At 41.2% G+C, this 22,716-nt stretch overlaps 2 protein-coding genes across 2 annotated transcripts in view; both read left to right on the top strand.

The window, feature by feature from the left end:
• Window positions 1-11,347, top strand: part of elp6 (elongator acetyltransferase complex subunit 6) — a 48,010-nt gene extending 36,663 nt beyond the window's left edge. The window contains exons 6-7 of the mRNA XM_067978771.1: window positions 3,252-3,398; window positions 4,452-11,347. Of these exons, the coding sequence (XP_067834872.1) occupies window positions 3,252-3,398; window positions 4,452-4,580 (276 nt within the window). The 3' untranslated portion in view covers window positions 4,581-11,347. The remainder of the gene's footprint in view (window positions 1-3,251; window positions 3,399-4,451) is intronic.
• Window positions 10,047-22,716, top strand: part of scap (SREBF chaperone) — a 191,886-nt gene continuing 179,216 nt past the window's right edge. Inside the window, exon 1 of the mRNA XM_067978770.1 lies at window positions 10,047-10,134. The gene's annotated coding sequence lies outside the window, so the exon portion shown is untranslated. The remainder of the gene's footprint in view (window positions 10,135-22,716) is intronic.

Here is a 22,716-nt window from a genome sequence, read left to right as displayed (position 1 = left end):
AGCGCTTCCTTCTTTCGGAACTCCCACCGGATTTTTGAAATGTAATGAATTGGTTACGCAAGAAGTGCTGAAGTGCTGCTCCTGCAACCGCATTGCCTTTTTTGTATATATTTATTCTTCGAATTTGGATGACATCCCAAGAACTCTTCCTACTTTCTTAACCTTCCTGATTTTAAACATAGGTGGCAAAACCAATGCTGCCAATTCCCAGAAAACCTTAATACTTAGTATGTTTTCAAAGTGGGATCTCTGGACCCAAGTGTATCCATGAGGGGAATCCCAGTGGCCTACAAAGCCATCAGATTTTTGTTGTATTCTATATTTGATGGCTTACTAGCATATTGTTTATCTTGCTGTATGCTAGTAAACATGTAGAGAACAGCATAGTTTTGTTTTGGGTAGCTGACAGGATGATGTGGATTGTCTAACTGCGAGAAAGGGTGTAGACTCATACAGCACAGAAGGAGGCCATTCTGCCCATCGTGCCTGTGCCGGCTCTTTAAAAGAGTTATCCAGTTAGTCCCACTTCCCTGCTCTTTCCCCGTAGCCCTACAATATTTCCTTTTCATTGCGAAATTCAAGAAGACGGTGATAGTTTTACTTTTTAAGGATGGCAAAGGAAAGTAGGAAAATGTAAGCCAAATTATTTCAGTGAAAGGTGACAAACATACAGAACAGAGTACCAGTAAGGGTGGTGGAGCAATAAACATAGTTCAGAAAGAACTAGGCAGGAGCCTGTCTACAATTAAGATTCAAGAATATTAGGCCTAGAAATGCATTTGGGCAATCTTGTAAGTTGGTGGGTTGGTTAAATGGACCAATGGTTTACTCCTGCCCAAAAACTATGGGACATGGGGTGTGTAAGTATTTGCAGGGCTCTTCTGCACAGAAAAGTTTTTAAATCTCTGATTTTAAAAATCCAATTCGATTGAAGAAAAAAAGTCACCAGTTATCTCAAATTTTGACTCTTCATTGTCTTGGGCAGATGAGAATATCTTGAATCTGTGTTGAATATACAAAAGATCATAATGGAACAAATCCGTAATGGAACAAAGAATAATACTGCTAGTTATATTAAGCAAATAGACCAGCTTGATCAGACACAATCTGACCTCGTCAGAAAATTAAGTAAACACTTCAAACTCTGCTGCAAGAATTTTTAATGAATCATTTACTACAGTTAAACATTTTGTATATTGTTTAAATTATCTTTGTCTCAAGGGGGCTGGAATACAAAGAGGAGGAAGTTATGCTTCAGTTGTATAGAGACTTGGGCACCTCAGGAAGGATATATTGACCTTGGAGGGGGTGCAGCATAGATTCACCAGAATGATCCTGTTGCTTAGAGGGTTAAATTATGAGGACAGGTTGCATAAACTTGCCTTGTATTCCCTTGAGTATAGAAGATTGAGGGGTGATCTAACTGAGGTGTTTAAAATGTTAAAAGCATTTGATAGTTTCTCTATAGCTACCCTATTTCCTCTGGTGGGGGAATCAAAAACAAGGGGATATAATCTTAAAATTAGAACTAGGCCATTCAAGAGCAAAATCAGGAAGCACTTCTTCACACAAAGGGTAGTAGAAATCTGGAAAACTCTCCACAAAAGACTGTGGATGCTGGCTCAATTGGAGCTTTCAAGACTTGAGATTTTTGTTAGGTAAGAATATCAAGGGATATGGAGCAAATGCAGGAAAATGGAGTTGAGATGCAGATCAGCCGTGGTCTAATTGAATGGCTGAGCAGGCCTGAGCAGCTGAATGGTCAACTCCTGTTCCTTATGTCCCTAATTCATAACGCATGCTCCCTCGCTGGTATAAGTGAAAAATTGTGCTACTACATTATAACAACCAGGAAGGTCTTGCATTTGATTCCCATTCTGTCTTGAGTTAACTAATCTGAAACGTAGGTGGTGTACTGCAATTAACATCAGCACCCTGGGCTGCTCCTGATCACTATCTAATGTCCACTGCTGGAAAATGAGTGTGTGGACGCTGAGTGAGGATAGGATTGTGCTCAGTTGTACTGTGCCCACCGTTTAATAGTCTGCCATGACCTCTTTCTGATTGTACACTGTGTCAACTTGGACAAGATACTGGAGCCTGTGGGACTGTAACCCAGTGCAAGTCTACCTTCCAGGCAAAAATGGAGAATACACTTTTTAAAATCCTGTATCCTAACTTGCACCAAGTCCCATTCACCCATCACCCCTGTGCTCGCTGACCTATGTTGGCTCCTGATCCACCAAAGCTTCGATTTTAAAATTCTCATCTTGTGTTCAAATACCTCCACAGCATTGTCCCTCTTTATCTCTAATGCCCTTTAGCCCTACATCCCTCCAAAAACTCTGCATTCCTCCAATTCTGGCCGCTTGTGCGTCCCCCACTTCCTTTGCCCCACCATTGGTGACCGTGTCTTCAGCCATCGGGGCCCTACTCTTTAATTGCTTCCCTAAACCTCTCCACCTCCCTTTCCTCCTTTTTAAGATGCTCCTTAAAACCTACCTCTTTGACCAAGTGTTTGCTCCTAATGCCTCCCTCTTTGGCGTGGTGTCAATTTTTGTCTGATTACGCTCCTGTGAGAAGCACCTTATGTCAGAATGATTCGACTTGATACCAATTGCATATAGTGATACTTTATTACCTTCACACAAGGATCAACACATGCAAGTGTCCATGCAGTAGTTAACAGTACAGAACAAGAATTGTATTACGCCTTCCATTCTGGGTAGGAAGTGTGTCCGCTTCTTGCTTCCTCTCGCTTCTACTTTTTTTCTCTCCCCTGATTGAGTAGGGGCTGGCTACTTATACACTGAGTTAATCCCTGACCGCCCCCCCCCCTCCCCACCTTCTCTCTGCAGCAAAATTAAGCCCCTTATAGATGGTTCCCTTATCAGCACTTTTAGGGGCCCATCAATTGTTCTTCCTTGATTCTGGAATGTAGTTGCTTAGCGACATGTTCGGACATACAGGCCCATCCTTTGTTTCACTGTTTTGCCTCAGATAGCATGGTTGTGTGTTTTTATCCACAAGTATTATTGCACTAAGGCTGGTTCCTGTTGTTTCAAACTCATAACCCTGTTAAGTCTAACCCTTTGAATTCCTCATACCTTTGTGTGAAAATTATATTTCCTTACACTTGGGATGTTTTACTACTTTTAAAGGTGCTACATAAATGCAAGTTGTTGTGTTTTATACCCTCAAGCAATGCAGTCGCTCATGCTATATTTTTGGAAAAAAAAATTGTATTGCAGGGAAACCTAGTGATGTTGGTGCATGATACGGAGGATTTGGATGATGATGAAAATAATTTTGTGGTCAAATCATTGAGTCACCAGTGCCACCTGATACTACAGGTCGAGGGATTGGCCACTGGATACTGCAAGGATATCCATGGTCAGGTACGACTATTCTGATAATGCTAAAGAGATTGGCCCCGGTAAAGGTTAAATCCTGTTTTAAGCGGATATTATAAGCTACTGTCAAATTTCAGCACGCACCACTAGTACAAAATCCTGCAGCTAATTATTTTGTGATGAAACAGAGTTACTTCATAAACAGTATGCAGATTCATAAGACCTGGCCCCTTCCTAAGGTTTAGTGGTTAAATGCCCTGAGTCATAGAGCAGAAGGCCCTAGGATCCCTAATCTGTGCTGAGTTAGCTGATCTCAGCCAGGACAGCCACTGGAGAGCTATGCTTTCCCTCAGTGCTGATGAGCTGGGGTTGGGGGGCGTGCAAAATATCTGCTATAATTCCTACTCTTATTCACAGTCCAGTGATCCCTGATGGAATGTGTATGCAATGCACCCCATGGTCAATAACTCTGACACCGTCACAGCTGGTGTACAAAGAAAGGATGGCCGTTGGCGTCTATAGCACTGTCACCCAGCACTTGTACTGCAGCTGAGACCAGTAGCTGCAGTTTGGGTTCCAGCCAGGCAGAACCGTATTTACATTGCTGGAAGAGAGTTCGGCCAAGTGTGTATCTGGAAATAAGAAGACCTCTTTCCAAGCATTTAGAAATGAGAGTGAAGGTAGGGATTTCCCTCCCCCACCCCCCCCACCCCCCAACCCTCTCAACATTTCAATACAGTTAAGGTAAGTTTAAGAAGTATCCAGGAGATCCATAAATAACCTTGAGCAGTTTGTAAACAAGGCGTGACACTGGATTTACGCTCCATGTGGTGTCTAACACAATTGATGGGAGACTCCATAAGGACTCCCTCCACTTCCCTCTGGAGTCAGTGAAGACTCTGAATTGGGGTTTATTCTGCAAGTCTAGAATTGGTGCAAAGTGTAAATTGCTTTTCACCAAAGCTAAACTTGCAATGCAAATGGACCCTTAGTTAAGAGCAGTTTTGCACCCGAGAGCTACGAACATAAGCACGTGCTTCTTGAATTCTTACTGCCAATCCTTTAATAATATTTATTTTTGATCTCTCTTGCATGCAGCTGAAGATAACCTGGCGTTCCCCTTCACCAGTAAAGGCTGAAAAGAATGTTATCAAAATCTTCCAGTACAAAATACAAGACAAAAATGTTGCCTTTTTTGCCAGAGGAACCTCATCTGCTGTGCTGTAGGGAATTCTTTGGAATTACTTCACTGATGCGAGGAGTGGTTAGGACTCTTAACTTTTTGAAATGCAAGTGGATTTAATTGTTTTCGATCTGGGAGCCAGTACGAGATAACTGGACTTCATACAATGAATGGGGCTATTTCTTTTGATTCCTTTGGTTTTCATGTTTATTTAGTTTCAAAAGGGTGTATGAATTGCATTCTGGTGCATATATGTCACATTTTTAAGGACTTAAAATCATCCACAAAGATCCAACTTCCGGACCAGATTTTACAGTGCATTACCGAGATAAAAGTTATATAATTCTGTTTTTGCATCTTGTGACTGCAATATTTCCATTTGCTGACTCATATATTCACATAACTCAGTTTAACAGCAGTGTTGGCCAGTTCAAACCGTGATCAATAAGAAAATCTCTGTTTGGCTTTTTAAACTTGCAATTATTCTTTCCTTCCCTCATTTCTGAGCAATCACGGTTTTTTTATTTTTAATGTACTCAGTTTACTGGTATTTTGTACCAAAGGAATAAATCAAGTTACTGAGACAATCCATAGTTCCTGAGGACCTAAAGCAGCCCCTTTGGTTACACCTCATAACTTCAGCAGTTGGCTGAGAAAAGACTAAACAGCCATTGAAGCTCATCCTTCTAGTAGCTTAACACTCTTAACATGGCACCTGATTGTATTTTATAACAACAACTACTTGCATTTATATAGTGCCTTTAATGTAGAAAAATGTCCCATGGTGCTTCAGATGCGTAAGAAGAAAAAATAGACGCCAAGTCAAAGAAGAGGTCGGCCCAGCCTTTACTAGGGACTTGTTTGTTTTGTTTGTTCGCTGGTCTCCACTCAATACCTCTCCTGATGAACAGCTGAAATTGGAAAGTAGTTGTTGTTTGGGATTTGAGCTTTTGAAACTATTGTTCACATGGATATAGATGAGGAAAACCATCCAGGCTCCATCATAGTTCATCCACTTGGGATCCATGATCTATATCAGAATCTCATAAGAACAGGAGTAGGCCATTTGGCCTCGAGCCTGTTCTGCATTTTTAATTAGATCAGGGCTGACCTGTGCCTCAATTCCATTTACCCCCCCCCCCATTTTTTGCTCCCTATCCCTTGATACCCTTACCTAACAAAAACTAGCGATCTCAGTCTTGAAAGTTTCATTTGATCCAGCAACTACAACCTTTAGGAGGAGCATTCCAAATTTCCATTGCCCTTTGTGTGAAGAAGTGCTTCCTGATTTCACTCCTGAATGGCCTAGCTGTATTTTAAGATTATGCCCCCTTGTTCTGGATTCCCCACCAGAAGAAATAGTTTCTCTGAACCTAACCTATGGAATCTTTTTATCATAAACACCTCAATTAGATCTCCCCTCTTCTATACACAAGGGAATACAAATCAAGTATATCCAACCTGTCCTCATAATTTAACCCTTTAAGCCCCAGTTATCATTCTGGTGAACCTGCGCTGTAACCCCTCCAAGGCCAATATATCCTTCCTGAGGTGCAGTGCGCAGAATTGAACGCAGTATTCCAGATGGGGTCAGACCAAGACTCTATACAACTGAAGTATAACTTCCTCCCCTTTTGTATTGCAGCCCCCTTGAGATGAAGGCCAACATTCCATTAGCCTTTTTGATTGCTTTTTGTACCTGTCCACTAGCTTTTAGTGATTTGCGTACATGGCCACCTAAATCTCTGCTTCTCCACAGTTGCTAGTTTCTCACCATCTTGCTGTTTGTTAAATGATTCTAGTATTTTTGCCTCCACTATCTTAGAAGCATATTCCATGTGCTCATTGCTTTATGTGCAGAACTTTGACATCTGTCCTAAATGTGTTTTTCTGCTGTCTGCAGTTTCTTATACCATTGTCGCATTCTGTTATATCTGTTACAGATTTGTGTATCGATGACTTCAAGTATATTTAATATCCACAGTTGAGAACAGATGCTAGATGTGGGAGGGGGAGGCACAGGCAGACAGTTGCAGTTAGTAAGGTATTTCCTCTTTATTACTAAAGGGGGTGGTGTGGTTTAATTTAATCCACGTACCCATTTTCCAGTGGGAGTTACTGCATAATCAAGTGGAGAAGCTCTTGATGATTTCTCAATGCCCCCCCACTCCCTCCCATCCTTAGAGATAAATTGCAGTGCTTGTGACTGTTAGCTCAATTAACTGACCAATTAACTAATGGGGTGGTGCAGGGATCGGTGCTGGGGCCTCAATCTATATTAATGACTTAGATGAAGGGACTGAGTACAATGCATCCAAGTTTGATGACTATACAAAGCTAGGTGGGAAGTAAGCTGTGAGGAGGACGCAGGATCTGCAAAGGGATATAGACAGGTTAAGTGAGTGGGCAAGAAGGTGGCAGATGGAGTATAATGTGGGGAAATGTGAGGTTATTCACTTTGGTAGGAAGAATAGAAAAACAGAATATTTTTTTAAATGGTGAGAAGTTATTAAATGTTGGTGTTCGGAGAGATTTGAGTGCCCTTGTAAACGAAATACAAAGTTAACATGCAGGTACAGCAAGCAATTAGGAAGGCAAATGGTATGTTAGCCTTTATTGCAAGGGGGTAGGAGTACAAGAGTAAGGAAGTCTTGTTGAAACTGTACAGGGCTTTGGTGAGACCACACCTGGAGTACTGTGTGCAGTTTTGGTCCTCTTACCTAAGGAAGGATATACTTGCTTTGGAGGCAGTGCAATGACGGTTCACTAGATAGATTCCTGGGATGGGAGGGTTGTCCTATGAGGAGAGGTTGAGTTATGGGCCTTTACTCTTGAGTTTAGAAGAATGAGAGGTGATCTCATTGAAACATATAAGATTATTAGGGGGCTTGACAGAGTAGATGCTGAGAGGCTGTTTTCCCTGGCTGGAGAGTCTAGAACTGGGGGACATAGTCTCAGGATAAGTGGTCGGACATTTAGGATTGAGATGAGGAATTTCTTCACTCAGAGGGTTGTGAATATTTGGAATTCTTTACCCCGGAGGGCTGTAGATGCTCAGTCTTTGAGTATATTCAAGAATGAGATCGATAGATATTTGAACTCTAAGGGAATCAAGGGATATGGGGATAGGGCAGGAAAGTGGAGTTGAGTTTGAATATCAGCCATGATCTTATTGAATGACGGAGCAGGCTCGAGGGGCCATATGGCCCACTCCTGCTCCTATTTCTTATGTTGTCTGTCTGATTTATAAAACCCAAAATACTGTTGGCCTTTTTTATGATTTTAATCCAACTTCACTCGCACTTTCAGGTAATTATGTATTTGATCTCTCTTCATCCACACCCTTTATCATTCTTCTGCTGTGTATACTCCTTTTTGTTTTTCCTCCCAAAATGTATTCCCTCCCACTTATCCATGTTAAATTGCATCTTCCACCTGTCTGCTAATTTCACTAACCTGTCTTTCTGTAATCTTTTACAGTTCTTGCTGTTTGCAAAACCCCCCATTTTTGTGTCCCAGATGTTCCTGTAAAATGAATCCAGTGCCTTTATCACTTTTTTCCCCCTCCAATATGGGTGAAGCGATGTTGGGTACACCTACAGCCTTTGTCACAAGCCTGTGTCCCACTGCACTATGTGTAATTACTTGCTTTCATGTCATAGGTTTATATTCAGGACTTAACATGGATAAGTGGGAGGGAATACATTTTGGGAGGAAAAACAAAAGGAGTATACACAACGGAAGAATGATAAAGGGTGTGGATGAAGAGAGATCAAATACATAATTACCTGAAAGTGCGAGTGAAGTTGTTGAATATTCAGGCTTCTGGTCCAGCAACACCTCAAATTTTAAATTCTCATCCTTGTGTTCAGATTCCCCCATGGCCTCGCCCCTCCCTATCTCTGTAACCTCCTATAACTCTCCGAGAACTCTGCATCCTTCAATACTGGCCTCTTGTGCCTCCCTGATTTCCTTCGCCCCAACATTGGTGACCATGCCTTCAGCTGTCTAGGCCTCAAATGCTAGAATTCCCTCCCTAAACCTCTCCGCCTCTCTACCTCTCTTCCTTTTAAGACGCTCCTTAAAACCTACCTCTTTGACCAATCTTTTGAATACCTGTCCTAATATCATCTTATGTGGCTTACTGTCAAATTTTGTCTGATAACACTCCATTGCAGTGCCTTGGGACGTTTTGCTATGTTACAGGCACTATATAAATGCAAGTTGTTGTTGTCTGTGTTTTTATGAAGTCAGTTAGGTTTTGTTACTTTTCTCAATGTAAGTTTTTTTTTATTATGGCCTGCTGACCAAAACTCAACATCGTGGCCAAACTGATTGAGCTCACATTGTTTGCAAAAGTATGCATCTGTGAAAATTAAAAAGGAAAAACTGCAAAAGCTGGAAAGGAACTGATAGTTATACCTGAAAGGTTAACCTGCCTTTCCTCTTTAAAGATGCTGAATGATTTGTGTATTTGCAGCCCGTATCCTGTCCTGCTTGTCCAGCACAGCTGTCCTTGCTGACCTACGTTGGCTTCCCCTCAACACCTCATTTAAATTCCTCATCCTTGAGTTTAAGTCCCTTCATCTCCTTGCCCCTACCTCCCTGTAAACTCCTCCAGTGAAACAACATCCTGCCCTTAATTATTTTATTTATTTGACTCCAGTCTCCCTTCATCCCACATCAACAGCTGTGCCTTCAGCTCTCTGGAATTCCTTCCCTTAAACTCTCCTCTTCCTTAAAACCCACCTCCTTTGCCAAGCTTTTGGTCACCTAATGGCCTTTGCATGCCCCAAAGCACTTCACATCCAGTGAAGTACTTTTGAAGTGCAGTCACTGTTGTAGGAAATGCGGCAGCCAATTTGCACATAGCAAAGTCCCACAAACAGCAATGTGATAATGACTAGATAATCTGTTTGATGTTGGTTAAGGGATAAATATTGGCCAGGATACCAGTGAGAACTTCGCTGCTCTTCTTCAAAGTCAAACTAGTGCCATGGGATCTTTTATGTCCAGGGGCCTTGGTTTAACGTCTCAGTGGAAAGAAGGTACCTCGGACATTGCAGCATTCTCTCAGTACTGCACTGGGAGCGTCAGCCTGGATCATGATGTGCTAGGAATGTTTTTATCTCTTGAAGCCACTAAAAACACCAGCATCTGCAGTATTTTGCTTTTGATTTAGTGTATAAGTGCAAGTTGCTTTATTTTCCATTTGGGTGATTTATGCTTTAAAAAAAAAAAAATCCCCCTGCCCCTTTATAACATACAACGCTGCCCTACCTCACCGAACTTTTTTTCAGAATCAATTAAAAGAAGCGAACACTGCACGGAAAATTGAATGAGCGGAAAAAGTGTGCGACCCTTTCTACAGCTTCTCAGGGAGGGTGGTGGAGTGGCGTGCGCGCGCCCGCCCAACGCGGTACACGAGCGCGCAGCAGCGAAGGTGGGCGGGGCTACCCGGCGGTACGGGGGCGAGCGGCGGGCGCCCGCGTGTTACTGGGGAGACGCGATCGAGCGGCGGCTCCGCTGGAACTCAGGGACTTTATTCCAGTTATAAAAACGATCAGTGGTTTGGGGGGGAGATTAAAACGCTGGCAGGTAAGGGACTCTCCCCAGTATAAAGAGCTGTTGATGTCGTGGCTTTACCTCAATTACTCACCCGGAAATGAGAAGGGCAGGGGGTGTTATTTCATCAGTTAGCCCTGTCTGTCTGTGTGAGTGAGAAGAGCCCAGCTAGGCCCAAACCCCGAGCCTAGTGCTGTGTGGAGACTGCACTGGAGGAGCAATCGAACCTCGCTGCTGTTTTATACTTTAATGTTGCTTTTTTTTATATATAAAAATTGCTATTATTGCTTTCTGCCTCATTATTTAAGAAAACACCGGCTCCATTCTGCGCCGACACCTGTCAGGAAATCTCTTATTGCAGTGAGAATCAGCGATTACTTTTTCTTTTTTTAAAAAAAAGATTATTATTTAGAATGTCTTTTTTTTAAACTAGTATCTGTCAATTATCTTTTTAAAAAAAGATTATTTACCACGAGGCTGAAAACATTTGCTGATTTTGAAAAAAACGTTTCATTTATTTACTTTTCTTTCAATTATGTCTTCATATTTTTTTATTTAAAATCAGGACCTGTACCCGTCAGATATCTCACTCGTTTCTTTGCTGTGAAACTCACGCATTGAAGATTATAGATTTTACTAACTTTTTTTTCACCAATTCTTTACCAGAATCTGTCAATAAAAACCTTTTATTTTGCAACGTGATTTGTTCATTGCAGTTTAAAAAAAACTTATGTATCTGGAAAATTAAATATCCCTCTTTATAGATTTGTGATAAAAACGTAGAGTTATCATTAACTTTCTCCCCCGCACCCCCCCCCCCCCTAATCCCCGCACCCTGTATTGATGAGTGTCTTTCTGTGCAATTCAAATTTCCCTTTTCTGGAGTGTTGGGTATTTCCTCCTCCTATTTTTCTTTTTAAAAATTAAATAAAACATTGTTCTGATGGGATTATTTAATTCCTCTGAGTGTTTTTTCTTTGTGCCCCATTGTGATCTGAAATCGATTATTGTGTTATTTACATTCCGCCTCATTTTTCTGATGTTGATACCAATGCTTAGTCTCCTACATAATGTACACTGTAAGAATATATCAGCGATTTTTATATATTCGGGAAGGAGGGTGTGCGATGTGATTTATATTACTTGTTCTAAGATGTTGCATTTTAGCCCTTCCACATGATAGCGCTAGTCTGTATACAAGTAAGGTATTGTAAAATAAACTGAAACTACAGCTGTCAAACAGAAAGGCATCTCTGTGATTGTGATTCTTATTATGTTGTTTTTTAAAGTATAAACTGGTGTCTTTTTTCCTAAAAAGCAATTCAAAATGCATTTGTCTGCACTGTAATCGGAACTTTTCTTTTTATGCTGTTTGAGGGATGGCTTATTAAAGTTCCACGAAAGCAAACACATCATCTGCTTGTTGTCAATTAGAATCATTTAGATCTGTCAAAACTGATGTGTCCCCTGTTCTAATTAACCATTGATATATGCATATCAACAGGTATTGATGCTTTAGGCTATGGTTATTTTGTGATAGGCTTACTACATTTATCATAACCTGCACTTGTTATATCACCCAACATTTATATATACAGTCAGTCATAGTTTTGTTACTCAGCAAGAGAGTCTGTTGTCGCGGACTGGGCAAATGATTTGTTGCGTTGCAACAACCAATGAATTTCTCTCTTTACTGCCTGTAGCAATACTTGGTAGCAGTGATTTTTTTTAAATCCTGGAGGTAGGTTCTCAGTTAAAGTGAACACAGTGTTGAGGGTTGAACGGGTAGAACAAACAGGAATGCAGAAGAAAGGCTAGCATGGAGGGTGAGTGGTATTAGGTGGAAGACAAAGAGCAACTGCCTTGTGGTTTTTGTCATTTTATGACCCATCACTTTCTTGGATCATCGAATACAGATGCAAAACAGCTACTGTACTTCAGAAACTAATTTATGGTATAAAAGCACTTTGAGATATTTTGACCTAAAAGGCATGTATTATCTTTTTATTAGATCTTGAATTACTGTTGAGTTCACAGAGCTGTCTGTTAAGTTTTATTATGTATGTAGGGTTATGTAATTTCATTAGTTATTTTCCTACTATTATGCTGTTGCATTGCCTTTGCAAAATGTAATAGGACCAAAAGGAATCATGATTTTATTTGGGGGCGGTGGTGGGGGGGGGGGGGGGTAGCTAGGTAATTTTTAACAATGAATTGCAGGAACATTTACTCCCTTGCATCAGTATACCTCTGGGTCAGAAGGTTATGGCTTTGAATCGCACACCAGAGCAGATATTTGAAGGACTAGGACTACAGGTGAGGTGCCTGAAGATTGGAGGGTAGCAAATGTTGTGCCTTTGTTTAAGAAGGGCGGCAGGGAAAAGCCTGGGAACTACAGACCAGTGAGCCTGACATCTGTAGTGGGTAAGTTGTTAGAGGGTATTCTGAGGGACAGGATCTACAGGCATTTGGAGAGGCAGGGACTAATTAGGAACAGTCAGCATGGTTTTGTGAGAGGAAAATCATGTCTCACGAATTTGATTGAGTTTTTTGAAGGGGTAACCAATAAGATAGATGAGGGCTGTGCAGTAGACGTGGTCTACATGGACTTCAGCAAAGCATTTGACAAGGTACCGCATGGTAGGTTGTTACATAAGGTTAAATCTCATGGGATCCAAGGTGAGGTAGCCAATTGGATACAAAATTGGCTTGACGACAGAAGACAGAGGGTGGTTGTAGAGGGTTGTTTTTCAAACTGGATGCCTGTGTCCAGCGGTGTGCCTCAGGGATCGGTGCTGGGTCCGCTGTTATTTGTTATTTATATTAATGATTTGGATGAGAATTTAGGAGGCATGGTTAGTAAGTTTGCAGATGACACCAAGATTGGTGGCATTGTGGACAGTGAAGAAGGTTATCTGGGATTGCAACGGGATCTTGATAAATTGGGCCAGTGGGCCGATGAATGGCAGATGGAGTTTAATTTAGATAAATGTGAGGTGATGCATTTTGGTAGATCGAATCGGGCCAGGACCTACTCCGTTAATGGTAGGGCGTTGGGGAGAGTTATAGAACAAAGAGATCTAGGAGTACAGATTCATAGCTCCTTGAAAGTGGAGTCACAGGTGGATAGGGTGGTGAAGAAGGCATTCGGCATGCTTGGTTTTATTGGTCAGAACATTGAATGCAGGAGTTGGGATGTCTTGTTGAAGTTGTACAGGGCATTGGTGAGGCCACACTTGGAGTACTGTGTACAGTTCTGGTCACCCTATTATAGAAAGGATATTATTAAACTAGAAAGAGTGCAGAAAAGATTTACTAGGATGCTACCAGGACTTGATGGTTTGACTTACAGGGAGAGGTTAGACAGACTGGGACTTTTTTCCCTGGAGAGTAGGAGGTTAAGGGGTGATCTTATAGAAGTCTATAAAATAATGAGGGGCATAGATAAGGTCGATAGTCAAAATCTTTTCCCAAAGGTAGGGGAGTCTATAACGAGGGGGCATAGATTTAAGGTGAGAGGGGAGAGATACAAAAGGGTCCAGAGGGGCAATTTTTTCACTCAAAGGGTGGTGAGTGTCTGGAACGAGCTGCCAGAGGCAGTAGTAGAGGCGGGTACAATTTTGTCTTTTAAAAAGCATTTGGACTGTTACATGGGTAAGATGGGTATAGAGGGATATGGGCCAAGTGCAGGCAATTGGGACTAGCTTAGTGGTATAAACAGGGCGACACGGACATGTTGGGCCGAAGGGCCTGTTTCCGTATTGTAACTTCTATGATTCTATGATTCTATGACTGGATCTCTATTTGAGCACTCCCTCAATACATCGCTTCCATGATATATTGAGGGAGTGCTGAAACAGTGATGTAGTTTTTCTCATGTGATGTTAAACCCAGGTCCAATTTGCCTATTCAGGTAGATGTTAAAAGGTGTAATGAAAAGACTGTAGGATGGGTATTTCGGAAGGAAGAGATCCAGAGGTTGAAAGCCTGCCTTCATCCAAATGTGTCTTTTGACATTATATAGCTGAAGCATACAACATTTAATATAGAAAAATGTCTCCAGGTGATGAGAAAATGGATGCCGAGCCAAAGGAGGAGATATTAAGAGGGGTGACCAAAATCTTGGTCAAAGAGTTGGGTTTTAAAGAGGAGAGGAAGGTGGAGCGGCAGAGGGGTTGAAAAAGGAATTCTAGTGCGAGGCCTAGACGGTTGAAGGCACAGCTGCCAATGGTGGGGTAAGCGGGGGTGGTGAGAGGATCACAAGGCTGGAGTCAGAGGATTGGACAATTCCGGGAAGGGGGGAATGGTATGTACCGTTGGAGATATGGAGGATTTAGACACAAGGATGAGAATTTTACATTTGAATTGTTACGGAAGCGGGAACCAATGTATGTCAGTGAGAACAGGGGTGATGGTTGAGTTGGTGCTGGCAGGATACAGGTAGCAGAGTACTGGTTTACAGAGGGTGTAGACAGGAGGCCTCCAGGAGAGAATTGGAATAGTTGAGTCTGGATGTGACAAAGGCATGGATGAAGGCTTCACTGATGGATGGGTGGAGGTGGATGCTATGGAGGTGGAAGTCTTTCAGTTGGAGAGGATATGGGGTCGAATAGATCAGCAAGGTTGCAAATAGTCTCCATCAGCCTGAAACAGTTGCCAGGGAGAGGGATGGAAACGGCGATGAGGGTATGGCGATTGTGGCAGGAACCCAAGACGATGGCTTCGGACTTCCCATTGTTTAGCTGGAGGAAATTTTGCTTATCCATGACTGGATGTCGGATAAGCACAGAGACGGTGGAAGCGTCAAGGAATAGATAGAGCTGGGTAATCAACATAAATGTGGAATCAAATTGTGTGTGTGTGGATGATGTCAAGGAGCAGCATGTTGATGAGGAAAAGGACGGCGTGAAAGAAGGATATTTGGGGGACTCGAAGTGAAAATGTGAGGGTGGGAAGAGAAGCCATTAGTGGAGATTCTCTGGCTATGATTAGATAGTTAAAAGTGGAGCCAAGTCCCATCGGCAGTCCCACTGAGTTGGACAACGGACAAGAGGCACTGGAGGAGGATAGTGAGGTCGATCATGTCAAAGGCTGCAAAGAGATTAAGGAGGGCAAGGAGTCAGCCACGAACAATGTCACACATGACTTTTTTTCTGTTGGAGGGGTGGAAACCTGATAGGAGAGATTGTAACAAAGTTGGAAGTGGAGGTGGGCATGGATCTGTGAAGTGACATATTTAAGAACTTTGAAAGAAGGGTAGTAAACATTGAGGAGGATAGTGATAGACTTCAAGAGGACATGGACAGGCTGGTGGCATAGGCGGACACGTGGCAGATGAAATTTAACACAGAAAAATGTGAAGTGATACATTTTGGTAGGAAGAACGGGGAGAGGCAATATAAACTAGAGGGCACCACTGTACAGGGGGTACATGTGCACATATCGTTGACGGTGGCAGGGCAGGTTGAGAAAGTGGTAAAAAAGCATACAGGATCTTGGGCTTTCTAGATAGAGGCATAGAGTACAAAAGTATGGAAGTCGAGATGAACCTTTATAAAACACTGGTTGACACAACTGGAGTATTGTGTCCAGTTCTGGGCACCGCACTTCAGGAAAGATGTGAAGGCCTTAGAAAAGGTGGAGAAGAGATCTACTAGAATGATTCCAGGGATGAGGGACTTTAGTTACATGGATAGACTGGAGAAGCTGGGGTTCTTAGTTGTGAGGAGATTTGATAGAGGTATTCAAAATCATGAAGGATAGATTCCCATTGGCAGAAGGGTCGAGATAGTGACAGTACTGATAGGTAACAGTGAGCCAGTAATAAAATGCAACATCTAATTCTTCATATGGTCCCTGTAAACCCCCCCCCCCAGATAAATATAATTTTTAATGATTTTTATGTCATTTTTTTTTAAAACTTCCAATATTTATAATTCCAACATGCTGAGTATTAGTCAACAACTAGGAACGTAGGAACAGGAGTAGGCCATTCAGCCCCTCGTGCCTGCTCCGCCATTTGATAAGATCATGGCTGATCTGTGATCTAACTCCATATATCCGCCTTTGGCCCATATCCCTTAATACCTTTGGTTGCCAAAAAGCTATCTATCTCAGATCTAAATTTAGCAATTGAGCTAGTATCAATTGCCGTTTGCAGAAGAGCGTTCCAAACTTCTGCCACCCTTTGTGTGTAGAAATGCTTTCTAATCTCACTCCTGAAATGTAAGGAATCTTACAACACCAGGTTATAGTCCAACAGTTTTATTTGAAAATCACAAGCTTTCGGAGCTTACCTCCTTCGTCAGGTGAGTGAGTGCACCTGACGAAGGAGGTAAGCTCCGAAAGCTTGTGATTTTCAAATAAAACTGTTGGACTATAACCTGGTGTTGTAAGATTCCTTACATTTGTCCACCCCAGTCCATCACCGCCATCTCCACATCATCACTCCTGAAAGGTCTGGCTCTAATTTTTAGACTGTGCCCCCCTACTCCGAGAAACCCCAACCAACGGAAATAGTTTCTCTCTATCCACCCTCTCTGTTCCCCTTAATATCTTATAAACTACTAATTGCACTTCTATACTACATAAAAGAAAATGTTTCAGAGCTCTTTACAGTGCAGAAAAGGTGGACATGAGTTGGGAAAAATTTAGAGGGGAGGCTGAAGGTACAGTCAAAGAGAAGGATATTTAGGAGGTTTTGATGGCAGTTTGGGAGGTAGCGAGGCAAAGTGATTTTTGGGAAAACATTCCAGAGGACAGGGGGCGTAGTGATGACAAGGGCTGCAGCCTTGCCACTACTGTACTCTCACTGGTGTGAGGATGACTTTTCCTTTATGGGTGGGTGTTGAAGGAAGGAAGTTTATCATTTTGTTGGTACATTTGTTGCCCGTTTGTGTTTTTGTGGGCTTCAATAAAATTCACAGTCATATCAAATGCCCTGACGACCAACCACTTTATAAATTTAAAAAAGTATTCTGAGTAGTGATTTACATTGCTTATGGAGACACCATTTTGAGTGTTAATCAGTTTGAGTTAAAGACTCTTAAATTAAAAACGTGCACGTATCACAAAGTTGATTGTTTCAGTAGCCGAACTGAAGGATTAAGTAATGCTGGTAGCAGTAAAAAAAAAAGGTGGATAAACAGGCTTGAAAACTGACAAGACAGATGTACAAGAATACTGCTACGCATAACTGATGGAAAGAGGACTGACTTCAGAAACTATGAAAAGAGCAAAATACTTCAGATGTTGGAAATTGGAAAGACAAGCAGAAAATGCTAGAAACGCACAGCAAGTCAGTCAGTATCTGTGGCGAGAACAGACAAGTTAAGGTTATAAAGCAGGTCAAACAGCATGTGAATAGAGATAAAACAGATTAGGATGTTGGGTATACCTTCGTTAGAACAATTTTGATGAGGGGCTCATTGAAACATTAACCTGTCTCTTAGTTACTGATGGACCTATTGTCATTTCTAGCGTCATGTGTTTATATTTCAAGAATCTTCAGATATACTGTGGCACCATTCAGTACAATAAATTAAGATTTTTGTTATAGGTATCAAAGCTTTAGGATTGATCTTATTACCATTACTTGAGTTCCTTAGTAATCAAGAAGTTGTGTGGTTGCATTAAAAATTTTTTAATGTGGTCAAGTAAATGATGTGACTGAAGTATTAATTCAGAGGACTAATTGAGAAATATTGTTGTTAGTTAATAAATTTGTTTTGTTATGAACAATCTTTATTTAGAAATCTTTCCAAAGTGAATTTGACTAATATTTAGTATCTTTAATGACATTAATTATCAATGAATATGTGAGCAGGCTGCTGCTAACTTGGAGTCTGTAAGGAGGAGAGAGGGCTGAAATGTAAACAAATACTTTATGGCAACTAACTGACAGAATTGAGGAGAAGGAAATGGCAAAAGAAAGACAAACATGGACAGTAATGTGAAATACTTGCTGTAAATTGGCATTAAAATTTCAGTAGTGCTATAACGAGTAAGCTTTTTCCACTAGGATTGCAGTAAAGCATAATGGTCAGCACACAACTGACATTTAGGACAGCAGTGCACACCTGTGTTTTAATGACATTATTATCAGTGAACATGTTTTGAAATGTGAGAAGTAATAACGGAAATACTGTAACTTTGAAGTATTGACCGTTAAGGGGCTGAATGACCTATTTTTGTTCCTATGTTAAAGATGGACGGCAGTCTTTTGTGGTTCTGTATTTTTTTAAGTTCCTATTAGTCCCCAGTGTAACTACCATTAATGCAATAAAATTCTAAATGAATGTATAACTTGTACTATGACCACTTAAACTGTAAAAATATCCAAAAGTACAGTACTTTTTCAAATTTAGATAGTATCTTGGAAGAGCATTTTGAGCTCGAAAGCATTACGATGAAACATTTGTTACTGCTGGGAACAATTTGAGGTAATATGTTAAGGCAAAAACACAAGAAGTTCATTGGCACAATATTGAAGTGTATTGGCTTAAGTGCAGTTTTTCCTAAAGTGTGTTGATACCAATACATTAAATATGTCTAGTGAAAACACAGCTTGCTGTTGTTTTTACTATAGATGTAAACTTCTAGCACAGAAATTTTCAGTGCATGCCGTTTCTAAATGGTTTAAAAGATATTTTATTTATCAAGGGTTTATTTTCTTCCCTGCTTTCCTAAAAACTGAGAAATAGGGGTGGCTCGGCTGAGATCAGGAATTTGTTAAAAGCCCACAAAACATAAATGGGCAACAAATACAGCTGTCCTAAACCTCAGTACAATGTGCTAACATACTCAGCACACAACTGACATTTAGGACAGCAGTGCACACCTGTGTTTTAATGACATTATTATCAGTGAACATGTTTTGAAATGTGAGAAGTAATAACGGAAATACTGTAACTTTGAAGTATTGACCGTTAAGGGGCTGAATGACCTATTTTTGTTCCTATGTTAAAGATGGACGGCAGTCTTTTGTGGTTCTGTATTTTTCTAAGTTCCTATTAGTCCCCAGTGTAACTACCATTAATGCAATAAAATTCTAAATGAATGTATAACTTTATTTTGAGCTACCTGCAATAAGTCTTGACGACTCAGACGTCACGATTTGGTTACTCTTGTATTCCATCTCGAATACTTGCAAATTTGAGTTTTTCTGTTCCCTCCCCCAAAGGCTGCATTTTAAATGGGCCAACTATCCTTCAGCAACAGCTACATTTATATAGCTTCTTTCAAGACATGCTTATGTAAACAGATAGAGAATTCTGCTACAGTAGGGCTATAATGATTGTTAATCAGTTCATTGAATTTGTATAAATAACTCATCAATCTGACTGCAACTGCATTTGATTTATTAGTGCTTAACACCTGCCATTTTTTCCTATTTTAAATATAAATGCAGCACCTTGTTTATTTATATCCATTTCTTATATGAAAGAAAAATATCAATCGTACGGACAAAATATTAGGTGGCTGCTGAAATGTATGCATAGGTGTCAGCTGTGGCCCAGTGGTAGCAATCTCGACTCGAGTCAGAAGGTTGTGGGTTCAAGTCCCACTCCAGAGACTTGAGCACAAAATCTAGGCTGACACCCCAGTGCAGTACTGAGGGATTGCTGCACTGTCGGAGGTACTGTCTTTCGGATGAGACGTTAAACTGTCTGCCCTCTCGGGTGGGCATAGAAGATCCTATGGCACTATTTTGAAGAAGAGTGGGTGAATTCTCCCCGGTGTCCTGGCCAATATTTATCCCTCAACCAACATCACTAAAACAGATTATCTGGTCATTATCACATTGCTGTTTGTGGGACCTTGCTGTGCGCATATTTGCTGCCGCATATCCTACATTGCAACAGTGACTACACTTCAAAAGTACTTAATTGGCTGTAAAGCACTTTGGGACATCCCGAGGTCGTGAAAGGCACTATATAAATTCAAGTCTTTCTTCCATTTAAGGATATTCCACTACAGATTAAGCTAATTCATGTCTTAAATATTCTAGTGTAAGAACAATGGTTTCAAAAGTCACTACTTATGGCTGTCTTTCAAAATGACACATGATGTGACTTCAGCTTCTTTCTGTGACAAAGCATTTAGTCTCTTGTTTCCTCCCCATGACAATACAATGAAGATTGGGAATTTACAAATGTGGAAATGGCAAACAGTAGTTTTCGTGGTATAATTTGTAATCTTCCATTTGTTTTTCTTTTATGCAAAGAAGCAGTGTAACTGGAAAAGAACAGTTGATATGCAATGCGACGGTTTTCTGTAGGGCAGATTTAAAAATAAACCTTTTCCCAATGTCCTTTGTAAACCTCCATTTGGTAAGAAAAAGGGCATTTTTAAAATTTGCTTTAGCTGCATCAGTCGGAAATATAAACCAATAAGCAGGAAAAGTTTAAAGTGTGATTGGCGATGTATTCTGGAAGTTAAAGTTGATGCCGCTGATGACTGAATATGTTGCAAGCTGCAGTTCTGGTCCATTCAGAGGCTAGATATAAATTGACATTGTACAAATCAATGGTGAGGCCAACTTAACAAAATAATTGCATTGCTTTAACTGGCAGTGTAGTTTTGGTTACCCCCAAAAGGGATATTGATGTATTCGAAACAGTTCAAGGAAGGGTGACTAGCATGATTCCAAGCCTTAGGAAACTAAGTTATGAAGAAAGGCTAAAGTGACTGAAGTTATTTTTGCTGCAGAAAAGTAGACTGAAGGGAGACATAGGTCTTCAAAAATTATGGATAAGGTAGAAAGTGCGCCGAAGAGTCAATGGCAACTTTATCATTTGATTTGCATAACCATATGTTGACTATGTTCTGAGCTGAGGAATTTCATGAGCTTCAGCTAACTTTGCTCTACTTAAACTGTTCTTATTGCACAGATTTGGTTGACGCCTGTTAAAGATCAGCCATGAACTAATTGAATGACGGAGCAGGCTCGAGGGGCTGAGTGGTCTACTTCTGTTCCTATGTTTCTACAACAGTGTAATAATTTTGTGGAGTTTTTCAAATAACCTTTTTCCCTAATCACCATCTGACATCGGAGCTGCAAAGTTGTAGAGTGGTAGTACCTGCAGTTTTCCCAGACACTCTGGCCTCGATTTTTACGGTGGGGAGAGGGGAGCCTGGTAGCGTGCGGCGCCCCCAGAGAGTTCGGGTACATGGAGACTTTGCCGAGCTTAAGGGTCCCCAGCAGTCAATGGAAGGAGGGGCACCATGGCGATCGTGGATCGGTGGGGGTGTGGAGTGTTTCTTGCCTCCAGGGGGAGGCTAGGGCTGGGGAATCCTTCAAGATTGAGGGGTTGGAGGCCTGGGTTGGGGATTCCCTGAAGATCGGGGGGGAGGCCAAGGCTCGGGAGGCCTAAGGACGACTCATGGGGCCTGGGGGAAGCACTCCTGCTCCTCCTGGCCCACAAGGAGCTCCAAGAGAAGTCATTTTTGAAGACGTAACTTGGCCTTTTCTGGCCAGTCGGCTCCTCCCACATGGTTCTTCTGCCGGACTGCAGACAGTGTGGGACTCCCCTTACCTTCAAGTTAATTTTATGTTGCGGTGCCGATAACATCATTGGGTTGTTACTTTTGCATATTAAGTAGGCCCCCACCTGACTTTAGTGGGAGCCTCTTTGATAGCCTGATATGCCCTTGTTAATATTACAATGACCAGGAACGCAGCAGGTTGGAGACGCGATCACGATATTCAAGATTTTAACTCCTTGCCCAACCCTTTCCTGCCTGTCGGGTGAGGGGTAGTATGATACATTGGTTATATGGTGGATAACGCGTGGGCTGGAGTGTTTAGAAGATATACCCTGTATCAGTCAGCTTTGATCACAGGTGCCTGTTACTTGCCATGACATCCCTCTGGAAAATGGTTAACAAAAATAATCACTAAATTAGTACAGAGATGGCATGAGGGAAAATTGGGGTTGAGATAAGCTCTTTATCAATGTCATCTCATCTCATCCCAGAAGTGTGTTTCTATCTTTAAACACGTGGAAGACAGACAGCAAACTCCTGCAAACACAATCACATGATTTAAACAGTGATATCAAGCTTTATTTCACTCCATGCTACAAAGGAATACCCCATATTACATGAATGTAACACCGTACTTGCTGCTGTTTGACTTGCAGAATAACAGCATCATGTGTCAAGTACTATGGTACAGGAAAGTTGTTTTTCAGCAGACCACTAGGGAATAACGATGGTTATACATTGACCCTGTAAAATGTATAAAAACAGCCTAAATTTCCTAAGTTACTGATCTTTCTCAAGGACATAGATGACCATTCTTTTTAAATTCTATGTAATTTTAATTACACATTTCACAATATTTGTAGGTAAGTGCAGTGAGGGTAATTCACAGTTATGTAATTAGGTGAGAGGTGTGATTGAGGGTCCTTGTGGAAATAAACGAATGCAAAATACTACAGCTGTTTAGAAGTTGTTTCTGTAGCACAGTACTAAAAACAAAAGGAAGAATTCAAATGACAGTTTAAGTGATTTGTTTTCATTAAGGTTGTTTTAGGTAACTCATTGACCTCATGGGACTCCAGTCACCTGCTTTTCCAGCAGGGATATCACCCAAAGGGAATTTTTAATGCA

This window comes from Heptranchias perlo, chromosome 3 (genome assembly GCF_035084215.1).
Source record: "Heptranchias perlo isolate sHepPer1 chromosome 3, sHepPer1.hap1, whole genome shotgun sequence".
Classification (NCBI taxonomy): domain Eukaryota; kingdom Metazoa; phylum Chordata; class Chondrichthyes; order Hexanchiformes; family Hexanchidae; genus Heptranchias; species Heptranchias perlo.
Note: the sequence above shows the minus strand (reverse complement) of the source record. Positions and strands in the feature narration are given on the sequence as shown.